General features: G+C 54.8%; 4 protein-coding genes across 4 annotated transcripts; 1 reads left to right on the top strand and 3 right to left on the bottom strand.

Annotated features, from left to right (window-relative positions):
• Nucleotides 1-5,074: 5,074 nt before the first annotated feature.
• CABS01_04413 (uncharacterized protein) lies at nt 5,075-5,285 on the bottom strand (the record flags this gene model as incomplete). The annotated part of the gene is made up of 2 exons (XM_060537784.1): nt 5,075-5,151; nt 5,261-5,285. 2 exons carry the CDS (start codon nt 5,283-5,285, stop codon nt 5,075-5,077), a joined length of 102 nt encoding a protein of 33 aa, XP_060390629.1.
• A 605-nt stretch (nt 5,286-5,890) lies between these two features.
• On the bottom strand, nt 5,891-6,088 carry CABS01_04412 (uncharacterized protein; the record flags this gene model as incomplete). The annotated part of the gene is made up of 1 exon (XM_060537783.1): nt 5,891-6,088. The coding sequence occupies one exon, from the start codon at nt 6,086-6,088 to the stop codon at nt 5,891-5,893; it is 198 nt and encodes a 65-aa protein (XP_060390628.1).
• A 7,307-nt stretch (nt 6,089-13,395) lies between these two features.
• Nucleotides 13,396-13,902, bottom strand: CABS01_04411 (uncharacterized protein; the record flags this gene model as incomplete). Its single annotated transcript, XM_060537782.1, has 1 exon — nt 13,396-13,902. One exon carries the CDS (start codon nt 13,900-13,902, stop codon nt 13,396-13,398), a length of 507 nt encoding a protein of 168 aa, XP_060390627.1.
• A 1,118-nt stretch (nt 13,903-15,020) lies between these two features.
• On the top strand, nt 15,021-16,922 carry CABS01_04410 (uncharacterized protein; the record flags this gene model as incomplete). Its single annotated transcript, XM_060537781.1, has 2 exons — nt 15,021-15,552; nt 15,778-16,922. 2 exons carry the CDS (start codon nt 15,021-15,023, stop codon nt 16,920-16,922), a joined length of 1,677 nt encoding a protein of 558 aa, XP_060390626.1.
• Between the last annotated feature and the right edge of the window lie 623 nt (nt 16,923-17,545).

The following is a 17,545-nucleotide window of genomic DNA, read 5'->3' as shown; positions in this document are numbered from 1 at the left end:
AAGCCAACAGGAACTTGACGAGCCAACCGAGCCACCGAGCCAAACGTCAAAAAATCCAATACCTCTTAGACCGGCGAACAGACACAGTGGTACCTCTCTCTCTCGATCCGCAGGTCCTCCCCTCCATGATCCATCCATCACCACCAACCCCCCTCGAGGATCCCCTGGCTTGTCAGTGTCGTCCCAAGAGCTTTCGGCATGTGACACGGACGCTTCATCGAGTCAAGCAGCGCAGCCGCAGCGTCGCCTGGCGTGGACCGCGCGGATCCCCCCCAGCGCTCCGCCTGCCCAGCTCATTTTTGCCTGCCGCGCCGTACAGTTCCTGATACAGAGAAGGTCAAAGCATCTGCGAGACATTTCTTAGCGAGAAAAGCAACGACAATTGATTGATTGATAACGAAAAAATTCTCTTACCACGTAGACAAACTTTCTGCCGTCCGCCTGAAAGCTACAGAGGGCCAAATCGGAATGTGCGGGGTTCGTTGACTGCTCGAGCGGGCGGGGGACGCAGGAAGCGCAGCCGCTGTCTGACCATGGGAGCATCATTTTTTCTTTGGGCGGCAGAGGGCCGACAAGAAGCAATGCCTGCTGCATCTAGGCCACTGCCGACAGCAATAGTGGATGCTCATGGCCTCGCAGTAGTTCCCATGCTACGTAACCGTACGGATGGATAGCGTTTGCTTTCCAAGTGTCAAAGGTGACTCTCGTACGTCTTGCTGCGATCCACGTCCCATCCGAGCCACCTCGGACACATCGAAGGACACACCTTTCCTGAGTCTTCGGTAAAAGGGAAGACTTTCCCCAGGCACAAACGGGTGAAGATCGACAGAATTATTCGGCAGACGTGACGACCCCGAATTTCGATATTCAGCGGTGAGAACCAGTTCAAGCATAGGTCGTCACTGGTGGTGTCTTTCGTTTCTCTCTCTGTGTCCCAGTGCCCCTCTTCAATCCTCTACACAGTATTCCGCGAGCCGGGGGCTTTCTGGTAGTGTTGCAACGCAAGGTCCTCTTCCGCATGAAGATGGCGCCCCCGCCCGAGTTGGACAGAGCCCCATTCGGATCTTCAACTAGAGACCGAAGATCGTAATTTTGACCCAGGAAGATGCCATCACAGGCAAGCCGCTAGCAGCCCAATTACCCTGATCTTAAGTCGGGCACAGAAAGCCATCAACGTGGTCAGGTTCAGGGTCCATTGGAGGGCCAGAGGCGTATCTCAAGATAGAATTTCGGGGAATATGTCATGAGTGAGTGAGTGAACGCTTCATCATGGCCGGGTCTCGAGCGAGACTGGTGGATGATTTTCACGCAGCCGCGACCCCCGAGGGTATTAGACCCAGTGATGGAGAGTTCTAGTGCCGCACAGGTCTCGATACTTTGTCAAGAGTACCTAGCCGTGCTTCGCAACATCATGCCTCCCGGCGCCCTGATCATCAAGAACTTGTGGCGATGACACACATCGTGTGGAGAGAAAGACTTGACTAGAGAGACTGCTGCGTCAAGCATTGGGTTGCGTCGACGTAGGTCTTCGCGCGATGTCTCATTGACCACTTGTAGCCAACTTTTGATGTAGTAAAATCGGGACAAGAAATTGAAAGCGGCCTTGTGCGCCGTGTGCCTGAGCGAGCCCTTTGCCTGCATCAAGCTGCAAAATGCAACCCACCACTCCGCCCAAGCCCGCCCTAATCCCCGGAAAGAAGACACCGGTGTACCCGGAGGCCCGGAGAGACAGCCGGTTTGCTGGAAAGCAATGGGTTTCTTGGTGGCGGACGAAGGCTGGAACCCACCCACCCCTCCACCGCATCTCTGCTTCAGGAACACGCCGTTCGTTTTCTCGGGTGCAAGTTGCAGCATAGGCTGAGTGAGTGTTGCCATTTGCATGCTCGCCTGACTTTGCACAGATAGGTATTCAACCACCTGCATTTGCGACCATGCGGACTCCTTTGTCCACGCAGTAAGGCTGCTCATCAGTCACCATACATCGATGTAATGCAGGTCCGAGAAGTTGAAACCAACGCACTCCTTCACCATTCATCACTCGGCATGATGCAGGTGAAGTTTCCCTCCAACTTTGCCTCTCCCCAGGCTAACATCTAGACAGCGTGTTTCAGGGCTGCCAAAGACCTCGAAAGTTGGGCACTGCAGGCTCGCAAGACTTGAGACTCGAGAAAACCAACAAGTTTCCGAGTCCGAGGTAGACGGGATGCCAAGTTTTTCTCGTGTCTGTTGCCTCTAGTCGTTTTGGTGGTGGGGTTGTAGCTTGTTTTCTGTGGTCCATAAGCTGGCATGCCTCAGCTCTCATCGTATTCGAATTCCAATATGCCAAAGTCTGGTGAAAACCCTAACTTTTGACAATATTCGCGCATGCTGTGTCGGAAACGGCTGTTTGCCCGCGATCACCCATCCGGCAAACATTGATATCTTGGAAGCGCCTCGGCTTCTTACTGGCTCCCGACATTGAAGATTTCCAAGTTTCTGGTGCAGCATATTACATTGACCGCTCACCTGAGGCTACAAACTGCAGCTGTCTCTCGCCACGTGAAAGTCGTTGTATTGCGAGCTAGCTCCCGTCAAGCCACCACCCGCATCTCGCTCTCTCATTCAGGTGGACAAAGCATCCAGCATACGTTGCCGGCCGCCGTCTCACACCCGCGCATCGACTCGTGCCATGGTTTTTCTTACCCTGGCGGTATGATGTTCTCGGTCTACTGACCGTGGAGCTGTCACTAGTTTAGTTAGGTATCCCGATGTGCCAGCCGTTGGCCGAGGCCACTTCCACGTTTTCGTTGTGTTGATAGATGCATCGGCTTCCTGTCCGTTTCCAGCTTTGAGATGGCTGTGCAGTGTGCGGTACAGTACTTCGTGCGGACACTGAGAGACCGCACCGATGACAAAAGCTGAGGTTGGATTCCGGGACGCTCAATCTCCCATTCCCCACGCTAATCACTTCTAGAAGGTTGAGTAACGTCGGTAGTTAGAGACAAGGAAATGAGTTTATCTCCCGTTCGTGGACCCCACGGAAGGTGGACGCCTTTCTGGTGCAGATATTGGAGCCTATCGCGCTTGGCTGTGAACCACTGACGAACCATCGGCGGGACAAGCGGGAGGCCTGTTAGGACCCTGGCCTGGTCGTCTTCCACGTTGCCATCTTGGAAATCGTGAATGGGTCGTGCCGATGGCGAGCTCCGGGCTTGTCAATTTCGTGGGCACCAAAATACTATTCATTCGAGCAACGTGACACCAGGGACTCCACCGCACCGAGCTGCAATCAATTAACAATGTCGTGTACTATTTGACCGGGCAAAGGCGGGTGGCTCATGGAGAATCCTCTGCCGAGGTCGAAATGCTGTTTTGAAGACGGTTCGATCGACATAGTCATCAATGGGGATGGGCCGATTAGTGACAGACGTTTATGTATACTGAGATACCTCGTGGCTCTTGGTGATGAATGTTCGAAACGCCTCACAAGTTCCAACGACTGGCTGGCGTCGAGAAACCACGGCTAGACTACCATATTCTGTCGGTGACCAATATAGATCGGCCGGATGATATGGCCGGTTGTCATCACCTCGGGCAGTCTGATACGTGGTGACGAAGCTATGCCTTCTAGAACAATGGAAGGATGCAACATGAGAAACGGCTCCATCGTGACCTGGGGCCTCTGCTTCATGCTGGTACCCCTTCCATCTGCCTTCCGTTTTCCATTGTTTCCAATGGCACAAGGCGCTGCGTCATGATAACCATGGTGCCCTAAACAGGCAAGTCCCTCATACCCAAGGCTATGCAGGATGCTTCGTGATGGGGACTCAGGCGTCGGAGTATGTGGGCCCTGAAACCTTCTCGAAGGTCTTGGAGCCTGGAGGCCTATGGGCTAACGACCGCGGGAATGCCCATTGGTCACTCCGGAGGAACCCCTTGTATTGACCGGTGCGACGGGGTACCCCTGACGAGACGAGTTGGAGTGCCCCGTCGGGAAGCCTCAGGATGACAGCTCCCATTATTAACCGATTTCTCAGAACTACTGCAAAGTATGTGGGCTTCGTTCAGCCGGGAGAGGACAATGAGTCCGGTCTGTAACGCCACGTATCCACGCGTGCCACGGCAGAAGAGAAGAGAGTGTCCGTAAAAAGGGAAAACTTGTCGGCTATCCAGTGCTCCGGCTGCTCTAGCCAAGTCAGTTTGTTCTTGATTCAGCCCAATGAATAATTCATCCACTCAACCTTCCCTGTCGAAATGGCAAATATTAAGTGAGTTCAGTGTAATTGTTAGACCGCACGAACAATAGTGAGGCACCCCACGGGCTTGACTTGGCCGAGAACGTTCCTGATTGTCAATGGTTGCTTATTGCCGTTAGCTGGCAGACTGATAAGTAAGAAGTGCCTTGCCTGACAGTGACGCTAGGGATTCACTTGATCCCGGAGGATCTTCCACGCCAAGTGAAGCCCCTGCCCAGTCCGTGACCGGACTGCTAGCCTCAGCAGTTATCTCTAGACAATACTGGTTGGCGATAGCGATAGCGGTGAATATGCTCATCGACTTCTTGGGGTAGTCGGGTCAGGACAGTCAGGCTAAACGGCGGCCCCAGGCTCCAAAGCATCTCGGGCCCGTTGGAGGTCCCTTTGGCGATCTTCCAGACTCATGCCCGGTTGCGGCGAGGACCCTTGTGGCCGAGCAAGAGACAGATGGACAGATGGTGTGGCCCGCCGCTTGGCTTAAATTTGAAGCAGGCCTTTGCTAGATTTGCCAGAAATCCGGGGCAACTAGACCGGAACAAGGCCCGTTTTTGGGCCTGGTCGCCGTTGGGGGTCTCGGTGCCACTGGCTGGGCCGGGACCCCACGGCTTCCTACCCGGGCCGCCCAAAGTACCATGTCCACCAGCCAGGCACCCAAGTCGTTGGAGGTGAATTGGAGTGTTGGAGAAGGGAACTTCCCAGAGAGAAAAGAAGGGCCCGCGGGTACAATTGGGAACTTCATGAGCATCAAACGACGGATCGCCGGGGTCTCCTCGATCAACCAGCGAATAGATCTGCTGAACTTCCGTCCTTGGACATTGAAATTGCGCCATCCGTGGCTTTTAATGGCTCTCGGTGGGGAGCTTTAGGGAAGCGGCGGTCGGAGAGTTCCAGCGGATGACAATGGTCGGCTGCTGATCTACCATGGACCGTTAGCTGATATTCTAGTGTGGATTGTTGTTCAGTGGACATCTAAAGTGTGAACATGTCGGGCTCACATCACACAACGCAAGAGACCAGGCGTTGACCAACACGACCACCGTGTTGGGACATCTTCGTAAAACGGGGTCAATGGAGGAAAATTTTGCAGTCGGAAGTATATTCCTACATGGTGAATCCACACGTTAGGTCGGGTTGTTGGAAGACCCGGGCTGTTTTGGGCTTAATGTGTTCCGGTGTATTGGATCGTGTCAGTGTTTGCTCATGTCTGATCCAGCAGCCAGGAACGGCCCAACCACCCTGACGGTGGCGAAAGGATTCTGAGCCAGGCACTTGGCTCCTCCCCGTGGCCTCCGCTGAGATAGCACCTGGTCTGCCATCCATGAGCCCCGGCCATTTGACAAGCCTAGGCTACTTTGCTGGCCTAATCCAGAAAAGGTCGGCAGGCATATGGTTGAGCCCTGGTGCCATCAACTTCAGTAGGACTCGAGTCCAGAAAGGTTATTAGCAGGCAATCGTTCTCCATGCCATCCCATGTCGGTCGCAGAAGCCGGGCTCCTATTCGACTGCTAAACCCACAATTCGAAAAGCCACTTTTCTTCGTAGGGCTTTAGAACGGTCCCAAGCGTTATGCTGCCGGTTCCCCGTAGTCTGGGATGCTGCAGCCAGACCCCACTACCACCCATGGTTCGACCGAGAACACCTTGTTCTCGAAGTTATTACGAGGGATTTCGGGCCTTCGATGCTGGTCTTCGAGACCTTCTTCTCAGCAAGCCAGTAAACCCCAAGGAATTAGGCAGTGGGTGGGATGACCGTCGGAAACTACTCGAAAGCGTCTTGACGTTGTTCGCATTCTCGACGATAATAATACTGGCATTTTCGGGCTGCTGAGTCGCTGATGCCAAGAGCATACCCATTCGCTATTTTGAAATCATTGTAGAGGGATTTGACAAGATCCAACCTGGAGAGCCTGAGTAATGGGATTAGTTGCTTTGGTGAGGGGGAGAGGAAGCTTGGAAAGTTGTGGGATGCCGCGATGCCCAGCATACTGTACCTGCATGCAAGGGTGCAACGGTTCGTCTGTTCCTGCATACAAGTATGTATGGAAAGAGAAATGTACTTCGTACCTTGGCACCTTCGGGGCACTGAGTGGCCTGTAGCATCTCGAAGCTTGCAATATGCAAGGTACGGATACGCTGGGCTGTGAGGACGGAGTACACTACGTGGTACCGTTTCTTCCGAAGTACCGTCCGGCGAATCATGGGTGCGCGCAGCAAGACCGGGGCTGATAAACACCATTTGTATGGAAGCCCTGACGTGGTTGCGTGGTCGCATGAACGGAGGCAAATTGGTGATTGGATAATCGCCAGGGTTTTGACCGTACATGGAACCCTGGCACAAGCTCACCGGAACTTTCCCAGCTGTGAGAACCACGCGTGCGACGGTCAAGTACCTATTGCAGATGATCTGCGTGTGCGAGACCGATCATGATAAGATGCCCAAATAGGGACACAGCGCCGGTGGTGCATACAAGTTATGCAACATAGTGTCTAGCATAGCCCGCTTCGACACCGATGTGCACCGGAAGATATGCTGATAATGTATGCTGTCTCCGCTGCGCGAGAGACCTGGACTCTATGCATGGCTGCATGGGTAGAGACCTGGACCACACAGAGCGATAATGACAAGATGATAAGGCCAGAAACGAGTCGAGTCGGTTGTCAATGGTGCAAGCCGCGGGATCGAGCCGGTTTGTGCCCGCTTTGTGCTGCGGCGCAGCTGTTTGACCCATTGTGCGTGCATCGTCCATCCATCGCTCTGTGGCAGCTGGATGGATCATGGAGCAAACAACAGAACCACAGAACTAATGCACCATTGGTGCCGGAGGTGCTCTGGTGCAATTTTATGCAGAGAGCTAACGTCTCAGCTAGAAGACTAGTGGGAAGAAGGCCGTACCATAGTCGAGACTTGTAGTTGCCTGAAGCTGAAAAGGTGATGGCGATGACGATGGAAAGGTCTCTCTTCCTGCAAAGTCTTTCGTGTTCACGGCTGAGTCGGTTGTCTGGAGATGGAACCCGCCTTTGCGGGTCTAGCCGACAGCATTGTGGAAACCAGACTCTCGTTACGCGACTTGAGCTGCCGACTGAAGTCATCGCCGTCGCCCTTCCTATGGCCAATGGGATATTGTCCATGTCCAACATGGCTAGCGGAGGAGTCGATAGAGCTGCCACATTTCATCTTGGGACAGCTCTGGCGTCAGCGAAATCAATCTGCTTCCAACCCGGCCGCCCAATGCGGAAAGGTAGAAAGCAACGGAGAGGATAAGTCGAGCCGTTGAAACGTGCGGGATTGGCGGCGAACAAAGAGATGCGGATACCTTTGAGACAGACGGTTGGATGGAGACATGTGAAAGTAAACAGTCTGAGTTGGTTGGACCGTTGCAAACGACGCTCTGCTCTGTGCCACATTATAGCTAGGACTTGAAGCGGCGCAGCTCCCGAGTGACTGGTCATTTCTCAAGAGCCAGAAGGCTTGATTGAAGAGGCTGTTGTTGGAAGCAGCACAGAGAGCAGAATCTGTTTGCTTGCTGTTGGAGGCTTTAGACCAATGGCTAACGGCAAATCGACATTCGATACACTCTGATGGATCGGGAAGCTAGATGAGTTTGCGGTTGGTGCTAGTTGCTGTTGGTCCGCAAAGTCGAAAACCAACCAGCATGCCATCACTGCACGACCTAGCTTTCGCATAGGCTGAATTGTACCGATGCAAACTGCGTTCCCGTCGGTTGCCTCTGACATCCCAGATTGCGAGGCCCGGGCGGATGGATCTGTGATCTGGACGAGACGAGACGGCCGTGGAGTTGACACATGCACCTTGTCCCCAGAGGTGTAGGATAGAGTGTGGCATATCCGCAGTATCGCAGCGTTCAGGGATCGAATCCTGACAGGAGTGCTTGGAGGCTGGAACTAGTGCGCCGCAGACTTCCACGAGCCTGGCCAAGCCCGAGTCCCCCTCAAGGCGCTGTCCCTGCGAGCATCAAGTTCAAGGTGATTTAGTGTATACTGCCGATACGTATGATCTGACAGGCTGAACCTGGCGTACCGGCACCAAGGTAACGTTCATACGAAGTATCGTGGCGTTGTCCCTCCCTGGCTTGCAAGTGAGGTGGACGTCAAGGATGATATCTATCGATAAGGCAAGAATTGGTGCAACATGAATCTGAACAGCAGTGACAGGTCGCGGGGGAATTCTTGGTCATCGGTTTAGGGTGCCAAGGTGTATACCGTCCGACCATCTGTCCGTACCCGAGTATCGTGAGGGTGTGGTGAGGATGAAGCGGGGTGGTGCAAGGGGAGGACGAGGGCGAATGAGGGGTAAAGGCGCTGGTCGTGCCTCGCGTGCGCAGACAGGCTGCATCTCGCGGTGTTCCTTGCATCTGCGTTTCCTGTAAGGTACAGCAATCATTTTTCTTTTCTGTGGAAAAAACTTTTCTGGTCAAAATTTCGGTGGTGGTGGAGGTGGTCAGAGTTGGGGCACGCCGCACACGTACCACAAAGCTGTGTGGGCATTCAAGCAGGCAAGGTACGCAGTTAAGAAACATAGTAGAATGCCTTATTCAGAAACGAGTGCGTACGTAAGGCGGGCTCCATGCGTCTAATGCGAGACGAGTTCGTTCGATGTCATGGTGGATGGTGGCATTGGTGGACGAAGGACGGCATATAGTGGGACTGGGTAAAGTAAGTTGTTACTGAGCAGTGAGGTTGGGTGGTTGGCCATCAGAATCTAGACGTTGTTGCGTTTCTTGTCGAGGGCCTATCGCAGGCATCAAGCTGCAAGATGACCGCCGAGGTAAGGACTTGCCTGGCTGATGGTATCATCACCCGCATCGACTGTAGGTACGGGAGTCTCGGCCCATGAAAACGAAGGGAAAATCCTGACTGGTGTTGACGCAGCTTTCAGAATGAGAATCGATTGTGTGAGTTATGACACAGTTGTCACTTACCTTAGGTCTTGGAAGTAGGTAGCTGCTGCATGAGGTAGGTGGGAGAATGGGGACTCGGGAGCGCCTTCTCACAGCCGAATATTTGCTTTTTCCCGCATCATGGATCCAGTGCAGACGGGACTGACCAACGGGGCACCGGGACTCCCGTTCGCCAATCCCCAACGGCAGCAACTTTCCTTGCTCCCCCTGCCGCCTTGCCAAAGAAAACTCGATGGAAACTTGGGAAGAGATGGAAGGGAAGTGGGTAGGTAGGAATTTGGCACTTGGCTTTCGAGAGTCTTCGGGTTCAATGGCATGCAATTTGGCTCCATCTCAACTGTGCCTTCTCCAGGTTGGCCGCAGCTGGCAACTGCATCTGCAATCTGCATCTGCATCTGCACCTAAGGTACGAAGTAATCCTGCTCCTGCTCCTCTTCCTGCATCTGCAGGTACATCCTTGGTCTGGTGCCTTCCTTTTCCAACCATGCGGGGTGTGAGGCCTTCCAGGTTAGGTTGCCTGTGACATTCAGGTTGGTGTTTGAACGGACGGTGACATCGAGTCCTCCTTCCTTCCCTTCCCATCCCATCCCATCCCATCCCTTTAGATCAAGTAGTCACGTGGCGTATTGCCTGAGTCTGAGCACTCGTACCTGCCTCGAATTGACAACTCGGTACCTCAGGTGTAGTAGCTCACCCGCCTTACCTCTGTCGAAAGATAGGTGGAAAGAGAGAGCATCACCGTTTTTTCCACTTCTTCCGAACAGACCAACCCGCCCGCCCTGTGCCTTAGCCCGCAGCCATTACTTTCATGGATTTAAACATTGCCCTACCGAACCCATCTCAGCTCCGGATCCATGGGTGCTGCGTACTTACGTGCCCGTGGTTCCGTGGTGCCTCAATAGTCCATGCCTTACACACCTTACTTGACGGCATGCACGCCGAGCACTGCCTCAACTAGACTGCCTGCTGCATGGACCTCCTCGCCGCGACGTGGTGGCGACAATCTTGTCGCTCTTCTCAATCATACTTTCCATCCTCCCAGGGTCGGATTGCCAACTCGGACCTGAAAGATCGGATGTCACTTTGTCGCCCACCGTCCGTGCAAAACTCGACAGCATCATGAATCAACTGGCTTCGTTGGTTGCTTCACCATCAATATCGGCTCCCTGCCCTGTCCCGTCATGATCATCAGCCGCGGGCCGCGGGCCACTCGAGAGGCTTGCTTAGTCCCAGCCATCGCAACCTCGAACGGCCTGTCTTAACTGTCCACTCTTCAACATTCAAGCATATCGAGGCAACCGAGAGTAGTACAGTCTGAAGAGGCTCCCGCCAATCCGTCAACAATGAATGCCAGGGGTGTCAGGGTTGATGCTTGGCCGTCACCAAGCTGCTGGACCAACCGGGACGGCCAGTCCAGAATTGGTATGCTAGATCTGTCGAGACAACTCAACTCGGCTTTGGCGGGGTCGTGGTCGGGTGACGCAGTCAGCAATCCAACGCCCCCCGCGCCGGCTCGACTCAGCAGACAGACGCGTGAAAGAATGGAGAACAAGTCGAAACCAGAAACAACGCCCGTCAACATATCCGCCAGACTAAGACTCACGAGTGATATGGATCCGTGAGAGTCCAGGCGCGCGAGAAACTCTTGCTAGTGGCGGCTGCGTCATCGCTAGCCAACGCGATGCCGCAAAGCCACTACCAAATCCTCAAAGCGCGACGCGGGGTCATTGACTGGTGATAGCAAACGTGTGACGGACGCCCAAATCGACCACTGATATGCCAAGCGGCACTCAACGGACGTCTAGTGGTGGATGGCACCTCACGGCAGAGCTCATCGTTAGACTCGTTGCTCTAGAATTTTTGCAGGGGGTCGCCAAAGATGCGCCTGCTCAGCGTTCTGAATGGCCCGGCCATGTCTCCATCACACATCCTTTGTGCGTTTCGTGTTCCTGCACAACTACGGTACCCACCAGATGAGAGGCTTGCATAGCTGGCCCCGAGAGGGCTCACTGGCGCGCTGGCCAGCTGAATACGACGCCCGTATGCATCGACATTATTCGAGCACACTCACATGTTCGCCGCTTCCAAGAAATCGAGTTGTGCTACGAACCGGGGGGGGGGGGGGGGGGCCCCCGTTTTTGCCCCCCCCCCCCCCCCGTGGGCTTTGTTCCCCCCCCGAGGAACCCAGGGCCTTCCCCGACAAGAACCTCAAAAAAACAGGGGGCCCTCCAAAAGGGGAGCCGGGCCCCACGTGGGGGGTGGGGGGGGGGGGGGGGGGGGGGGGGGGGCACTCGTTGTTGGCCCCCCTCGCATGCCGTTGGCTTTGGTTCCCACTCGAGGAATCCAAGGGCTTATCCGTACAGAACTTCAGAAGAAGACGGTGGCCTCCGAAAGAGGAGACGCGGCGCACAACGGGGATTAGTGGGTGTGCGGCCTCCGCCAGGGCCATTTTCACAATCAATCCAATACTCGGACGAATTAACATTTTGATAGCTGTGGGCTTTTATTCTTAGAAAGCCGGGACCACGAATATACTCCAATAACGCAGCAATTATGTGCCTGACGACATCGGATGGATGAGCCACACACGGCTTTCCCAGAGCTGCGGTTGCAATACTACCGCTCAAGCCCACTGACCCCTCAGTTCAATGACAATTGACAGGCTCTGTTCGTTTCTGCGGCTCTGGCATGAATGATAGACGGCGATCCGCTGGCTATCCTAGCTGTCTATGTCAATGCTGCTCGGGCAGCCCAGCAATTGCCGCGATGCTCCGCGTTTCGAGCATCTCGGAGCAGTCATAGTCGCCTGTCTGGGGATTTTAGACAAGCACAGCTCTGCTCAGCCGCTCTGAAGCATGAAAATGGATTACGAATGCTCCCACGAACCGCGAAACTTGCTGGGGCATTAGCAGAGCCACCGTGATCAAGGAGACGAACGGCAGTTGGCGTTTTGCCCGCAAAAGAAACAAGCTGGTATTTTCCCCTGGTTGCCGCTCACGCTGGTTTCCCTCACCATCACCATTGCCGCTGTTGTAACTACAGCTACCAGACGCAACTTCTCGAGTGATCAACAGTAAGCGGCGCATCGCCGTCCAGTGTTCACTGGACTGGTACCTTGCATGCGCGCGTCGACCATGCTTCGCTGCGAGTGTGCTAGCACAATGAGCGATACGACTGGCGTGCAGCATGAGTGTGTCTGCATGTGTGACTGTGGACAGAGGGTTCATCCAGCGAATGATGGTGCCCAAGAGTGTGGTCGGACGCGCGCCAGACTGGGCTGAGATGGCCAGTACCAATCGAGGAAGCCATTTGTGCTAGTTGTGTGGACGGCGATGTGTCTATCGACAGGCGCTATCCATTTGTGCCTCGAATTGCCGTCCTCTGAATGAGTACATGGTCCTCGGGTTTATGCAGCTCCGCTGGGTTACCTCGACGTACGGATACTCTTTGCCCAGTGCCCACTGGCGAACGAGGTACCTCGAACCTGTCTCATCTCGCATACTCTGTTGGTGGCAGGCCGATTAAAACTACCTTAAGCGTTCTCTTTCCTGGTGGTGTTGCTTGGTGCCTGTCTACGTTGAATGACTGAGAAGCCGCTGTGGCTTGGTTGGCTGTACTTCGGCCTGCTCGGTACTCCGTACTGCAGCCAGGTTCTTGCCTTTCCGTATTCAAGGCATAACGGACTATGGACTGGGCATTTAATCACGAACAAACGGCTGATGGCACTCTTAAGGACGGCGGCATACAATAGTCATGTATAGTGCTTGCTCTGTGCTCAGGTCCAGATGCTCCCCCGACGCCCGTTCAGGGCCGCCGTCAACGCCATCTGCCAGCGTTGGCTTGGTTGCTGTAGCCGTCTGAGAGCAACGTGACGGCTGGTTGGGGCTTTTTCTCTCTACTCCGGCTTGCAAGTGAGAATTGCTCGAGGAAGACGTCAGCCACAATTCCGGCCTTGGGCTGAACGAGTTGGGGTTGATATTGCCTGCAGAACGTATGGCTATTTTTCATCTGAAAGACTGGGTTTACAAGAGCCTTGACGGCATCGAGGCCGGCGTGTTCCTGCAAGATGTCGTATGTGGGCGTCTGTTGGCACCGGCAAACTACCTACAGTACGGATACGCAGCCAGCCAGCCAGCCAGCCAGCCAGCCAGCCAGAGGGTCCTCGTCGTCGGGTACTTCAAACAGGCCGGCAGCAAAATAGAGCAAAAGACTACCCGAACACAAACAAGAACGGGGAAGCTGTCAAGTTCCCTTCAGAGTGCGGTCGGTACATCCGGGTGATGCTTGATGGCCCGTCTCGTCTCGTCTCGTCCGTTTCGTCCGTTTCGTCGCTTTCTGGGCAGGAGACGGAGTGAAGAACACAGAACACAGAACGGAGAAGGGGAGCTCGTGGCTTGTCTGAACGGTGTGTCCATACGAACATCCATCTTGTACCGTACCTGCATTTTGCTCATCCAGAATTAGAATTGACCTGCTGGCTGCGCCATCCTCTCGTCCCAGCCCACCCACACACAGCATGCCACCCACAAAACGACACAACTCATCATCCGGTGCGGTAGGGCCAAAGCACCGTGGCACCCAGAAGCCCACCAGCACAACTGCACCACCCACCTGATGTCCGCTTGGCCCCAGAGCCAGACATGCAGAGGGCATACAGACAGACAGACAGGACCCACCCATGACACCGTCTCGTTCGCCTGGTGTTCCTGTTCCTGGTCCGTCGCCGCCGTCGCTCATCCATCCACACATATTCCCAAATCCACCCACTATCCAACGAGTGTGGCGGTCCACTCACACTTCTAACCTCCTCCCCCCCCTTCCGAGTCCACGCGCTAGGAACGGAAGCCCATCCCAGCGACCGAGAGCTACGTACCGACAGAGGAGGGATTCCGGTACGTATCTCCACACACCCTAGCCGGGTCGTCTACGTACTCGGATCCACACGATACGTACTCGTTTACCCCTGGCCCCGGTCGACTTGTGTGGGTGAGACATGCCTGCGTGGAGAGGGAAGACGAGTGAGAGAGAGAGGAGACGAGGGGACGGGGGTTCGAGGACGAGGGTCTGTCGACTCGAAGGCGCGCTAGGGTCTGGGATGGTCTGGTCGGGTCTGCCACTTGGCTTGGTACTCAGTGTCCTGTACCATCGGCCTATCGACGACTTTTATCTTGCGCCAGTCGGTTGATCTTGGTCTCTTTCTACTTATCCCCCTTCACCACCCACGTTCATTTCACTCTCGCTATTTCATGATCGACACTCCGTTCGGCTACAGTGCGCTGTGATCTTTTCTTCTTATGACCTCTCGGTTCTTCCTTCTTTTGAGACTCGACATTTGGGAAACACTTCGACCTGCTCGAACCATCCCGTCCTTCCTTTAAACACAACTACAACTCAGTATCCATCAACCGTCTTCGAGCACATAATACACCAAGCCAGTTCAACTCTATCATACCTTTTCGATCTTCCAACGACATCTTCCGAGAACAGAAGACAGACAGAGAAACGCTCCAGACGAGTTCCATGTACAACTAAGACAACCCACACTTTCACTCATCGAGTCATCAACACCCTGACGGTCATTGTCTACCAACGACCCGTCGTCCTATCCTTCACACAGAAGAAACCGAAACCCACCGTCATTAGGCCAACTGCCCATCACCCAGTTCGAAAGAACTTGGATTAAGTGTACAACATCGACAACGCTACACCACGCATCCTACGATTAATCAGTAAAGACGGACTCAAACACCCCGCCGACTAACACCCACAGCTCAACACGACAACCTTGTCTGGTGCGTCCCGCATGAGCAATAAGAGAACAACGGATGGAAGAAGTTAGGAACTGATCATCAAGCAGACGCATCACAATGGACGCCACCATGATGACGGCTCAGGCAATGGGACAAGCTCCCTTCCTCTACTACCGCCCCGAACAGAAGCTCGACACCTCAAGGCACCGTGGTCACTTCTCGCAGCAGCCCACCATGTCCCAGCACATGCCCATGTACCCCATGGTCCCAACTCTGCCTTCAACGCCCATCTACTCGCGCCCTAACTCGTCCTGCTCGCAGCCCATGGGCCCTACGCTGTACAGCAACGGACCCGCGAACATGACGCCGATGGCATCTCCTCAACCCATGAGCCACAAGCCCGCCATCATGCTCGAGACGGAGATTTGCGACGATAGCCTCTACTTCCCGTCAACACCGCCGCTGTCGACCTGCGGCAGTGCCATCAGCAGCCCCAATGCCAGCTACGATCTTCTCCAGACACCGATGAACCCCATGTTCTCCGGCTTGGAGGGTATTGACGGCCTGGAGGGCTTCAAGGAGACGCTGGAAGTGCCTGAGAACCACGCTGTCGACTGGAGCAGCTGCGGGTCACCCCCGATGACACCTGGTAAGTTGCAATCATACTGCGTTTAATTTTCCCTCTTCGTTGTGCACCGACTTTTATGCTCTCGACCTGCAATTCCATACACTTTTGCGCTGCATGGGCCTCGGCGGATTTTTTGACCCCATTCCCAACGGCCTGGGTGGTGGTGGTTGCCGGAAAGCAAGTTTGGCGGGGCACTTCGTGGGATTTACTGAGGGACGTTTTTCGGAGGCTAACTCAATTTGGCAGTCTACCTCCAAAACCAAGCAGCCCAGGTCCCCTCGCTTAACACCAACACTAGCGACCTCCTGTCCACCGCATCTTGCCCTTCACTTTCTCCCTCTCCCTCACCGTACGCCAGGTCTGTCGCGTCTGAACAGGATCTTGACTTTTGCGATCCTCGCAATCTCACTGTCGCTGCTGCACCCAACACCTCCAACCCGACTCTGGCGCCCGAGTTCCCCGCTTTCACCCTCGGTGATGAGCTCAGGAGTGAAGTTTCTGCCAAGACCCCTACCTCAGCCCCTTCTCAACCGACCTTTGACTTCAACCCTGCTTTCCCTCACGGCCTTCCCGCCTTTGAGGACCTGAGTGATTTGGAGTCCGAGGACGACTTCGTCAACGGTCTTGTCAACCTCGGCGACGCTCACTCTGCTGAGGTCCGTCGTCCCCGTGCCTGCACCGGCTCCAGCGTCGTCTCTCTCGGCCACGCCAGCTTCATCGGCGAGGAGTTCAACTTTGACGAGGCGGATTTCTCTGCGCCGGCCTGCCTTCCCAGCCCCTCCTCTTCCTGCTCCGACAACGACTGCCACCAGGTCAAGCGTCGCAAGGTAGTCAAGAAGGACGCGAGCGAGTCGGCGCCCAGCATGAACACAGCTTCTGGAGCTTCCCAGGCTGCTAGCAGCGAGCAGCGTTCCAACAGCCAGGCTCCCGCTTCCGAGGCCAACAGCTCTTCCGACTCTGAGTCCAACTCGGCGCCTCTCCCGGCTCCCGTCAACCGCCGCGGCCGCAAGCAGTCCCTCACCGAGGACCCCTCCAAGACCTTTGTCTGCGAGCTCTGCAACCGCCGCTTCCGCCGCCAGGAGCACCTGAAGCGTCACTACCGCTCCCTCCACACCGGGGAGAAGCCTTTCGAGTGCCACGAGTGCGGCAAGAAGTTCTCCCGCAGTGACAACCTGTCTCAGCACGCTAGAACCCACGGCAGCGGCGCCATTGTCATGGAGCTCGACGACTCAGCCGTTCACTCCTTTGACCACAGCATGATGGGCCACCCAGAAGACTATCACACTCTTGGCAAGGTCCTCTTCCAGGTTGCCTCTGAGATTCCCGGAAGCGCCAGCGAGCTCTCCTCGGAAGATGAGAACAGCAAGAAGAAGCGCAAGCGCTCTGACTAAACAGTCCGAGTGACTTGTTTTTTTCGCATTCAATTTCAGCATCGACAGCGACTAATCGTCGCTCTCGATCATGCCCGACACGACTTTGATGACGACAACTTCTTTTTTGATATTTTTTCCTTCTCAGGCCAGCCCCGCTATGTTTTACGCGGATAGGTCACTAGGGTCACACAGGGTGCCCTTCCACAGGAGGACCATCATGAACCACCAGAAGATGATCCGCCTTGGGAAGGGCCACATGCGAAAAGTGCAAGCGGGTTTGGGCATTTTCTCACCAACGCATTATCTTCCACTGTATCAGTATTTGCGACGCCAGACTCGCCGACGCCCCCACAGGTCTCGGAACATGGTCAGCGTCGAAGGGATGCGTTGTTTCAAGGGCAGCATTGATGATCACCACCAAAAGTTCAAGAACGCAAGGGCAAAGGCAAGAGCAATCCGGAACCAGGACAACGGCGTGTAACGGCGGACTTTGTTTCAAACAGACTCACAGCAGCAGCATGATTGTTTATTCGTTTGGATTTTTTTTCGGAGACAGAGGAAGAGGGAAGACACAGAGACACAACCCAAGACTCAACATCCATCCAATTTTTTTTGGCAGCGGCCAAAGCGTACTTTTCTCT

Source organism: Colletotrichum abscissum (genome assembly GCF_030869225.1).
Source record: "Colletotrichum abscissum strain IMI 504890 chromosome Unknown Scaffold_8.1, whole genome shotgun sequence".
Taxonomy (NCBI): domain Eukaryota; kingdom Fungi; phylum Ascomycota; class Sordariomycetes; order Glomerellales; family Glomerellaceae; genus Colletotrichum; species Colletotrichum abscissum.
This window is presented reverse-complemented; position numbering and strand designations above follow the sequence as displayed.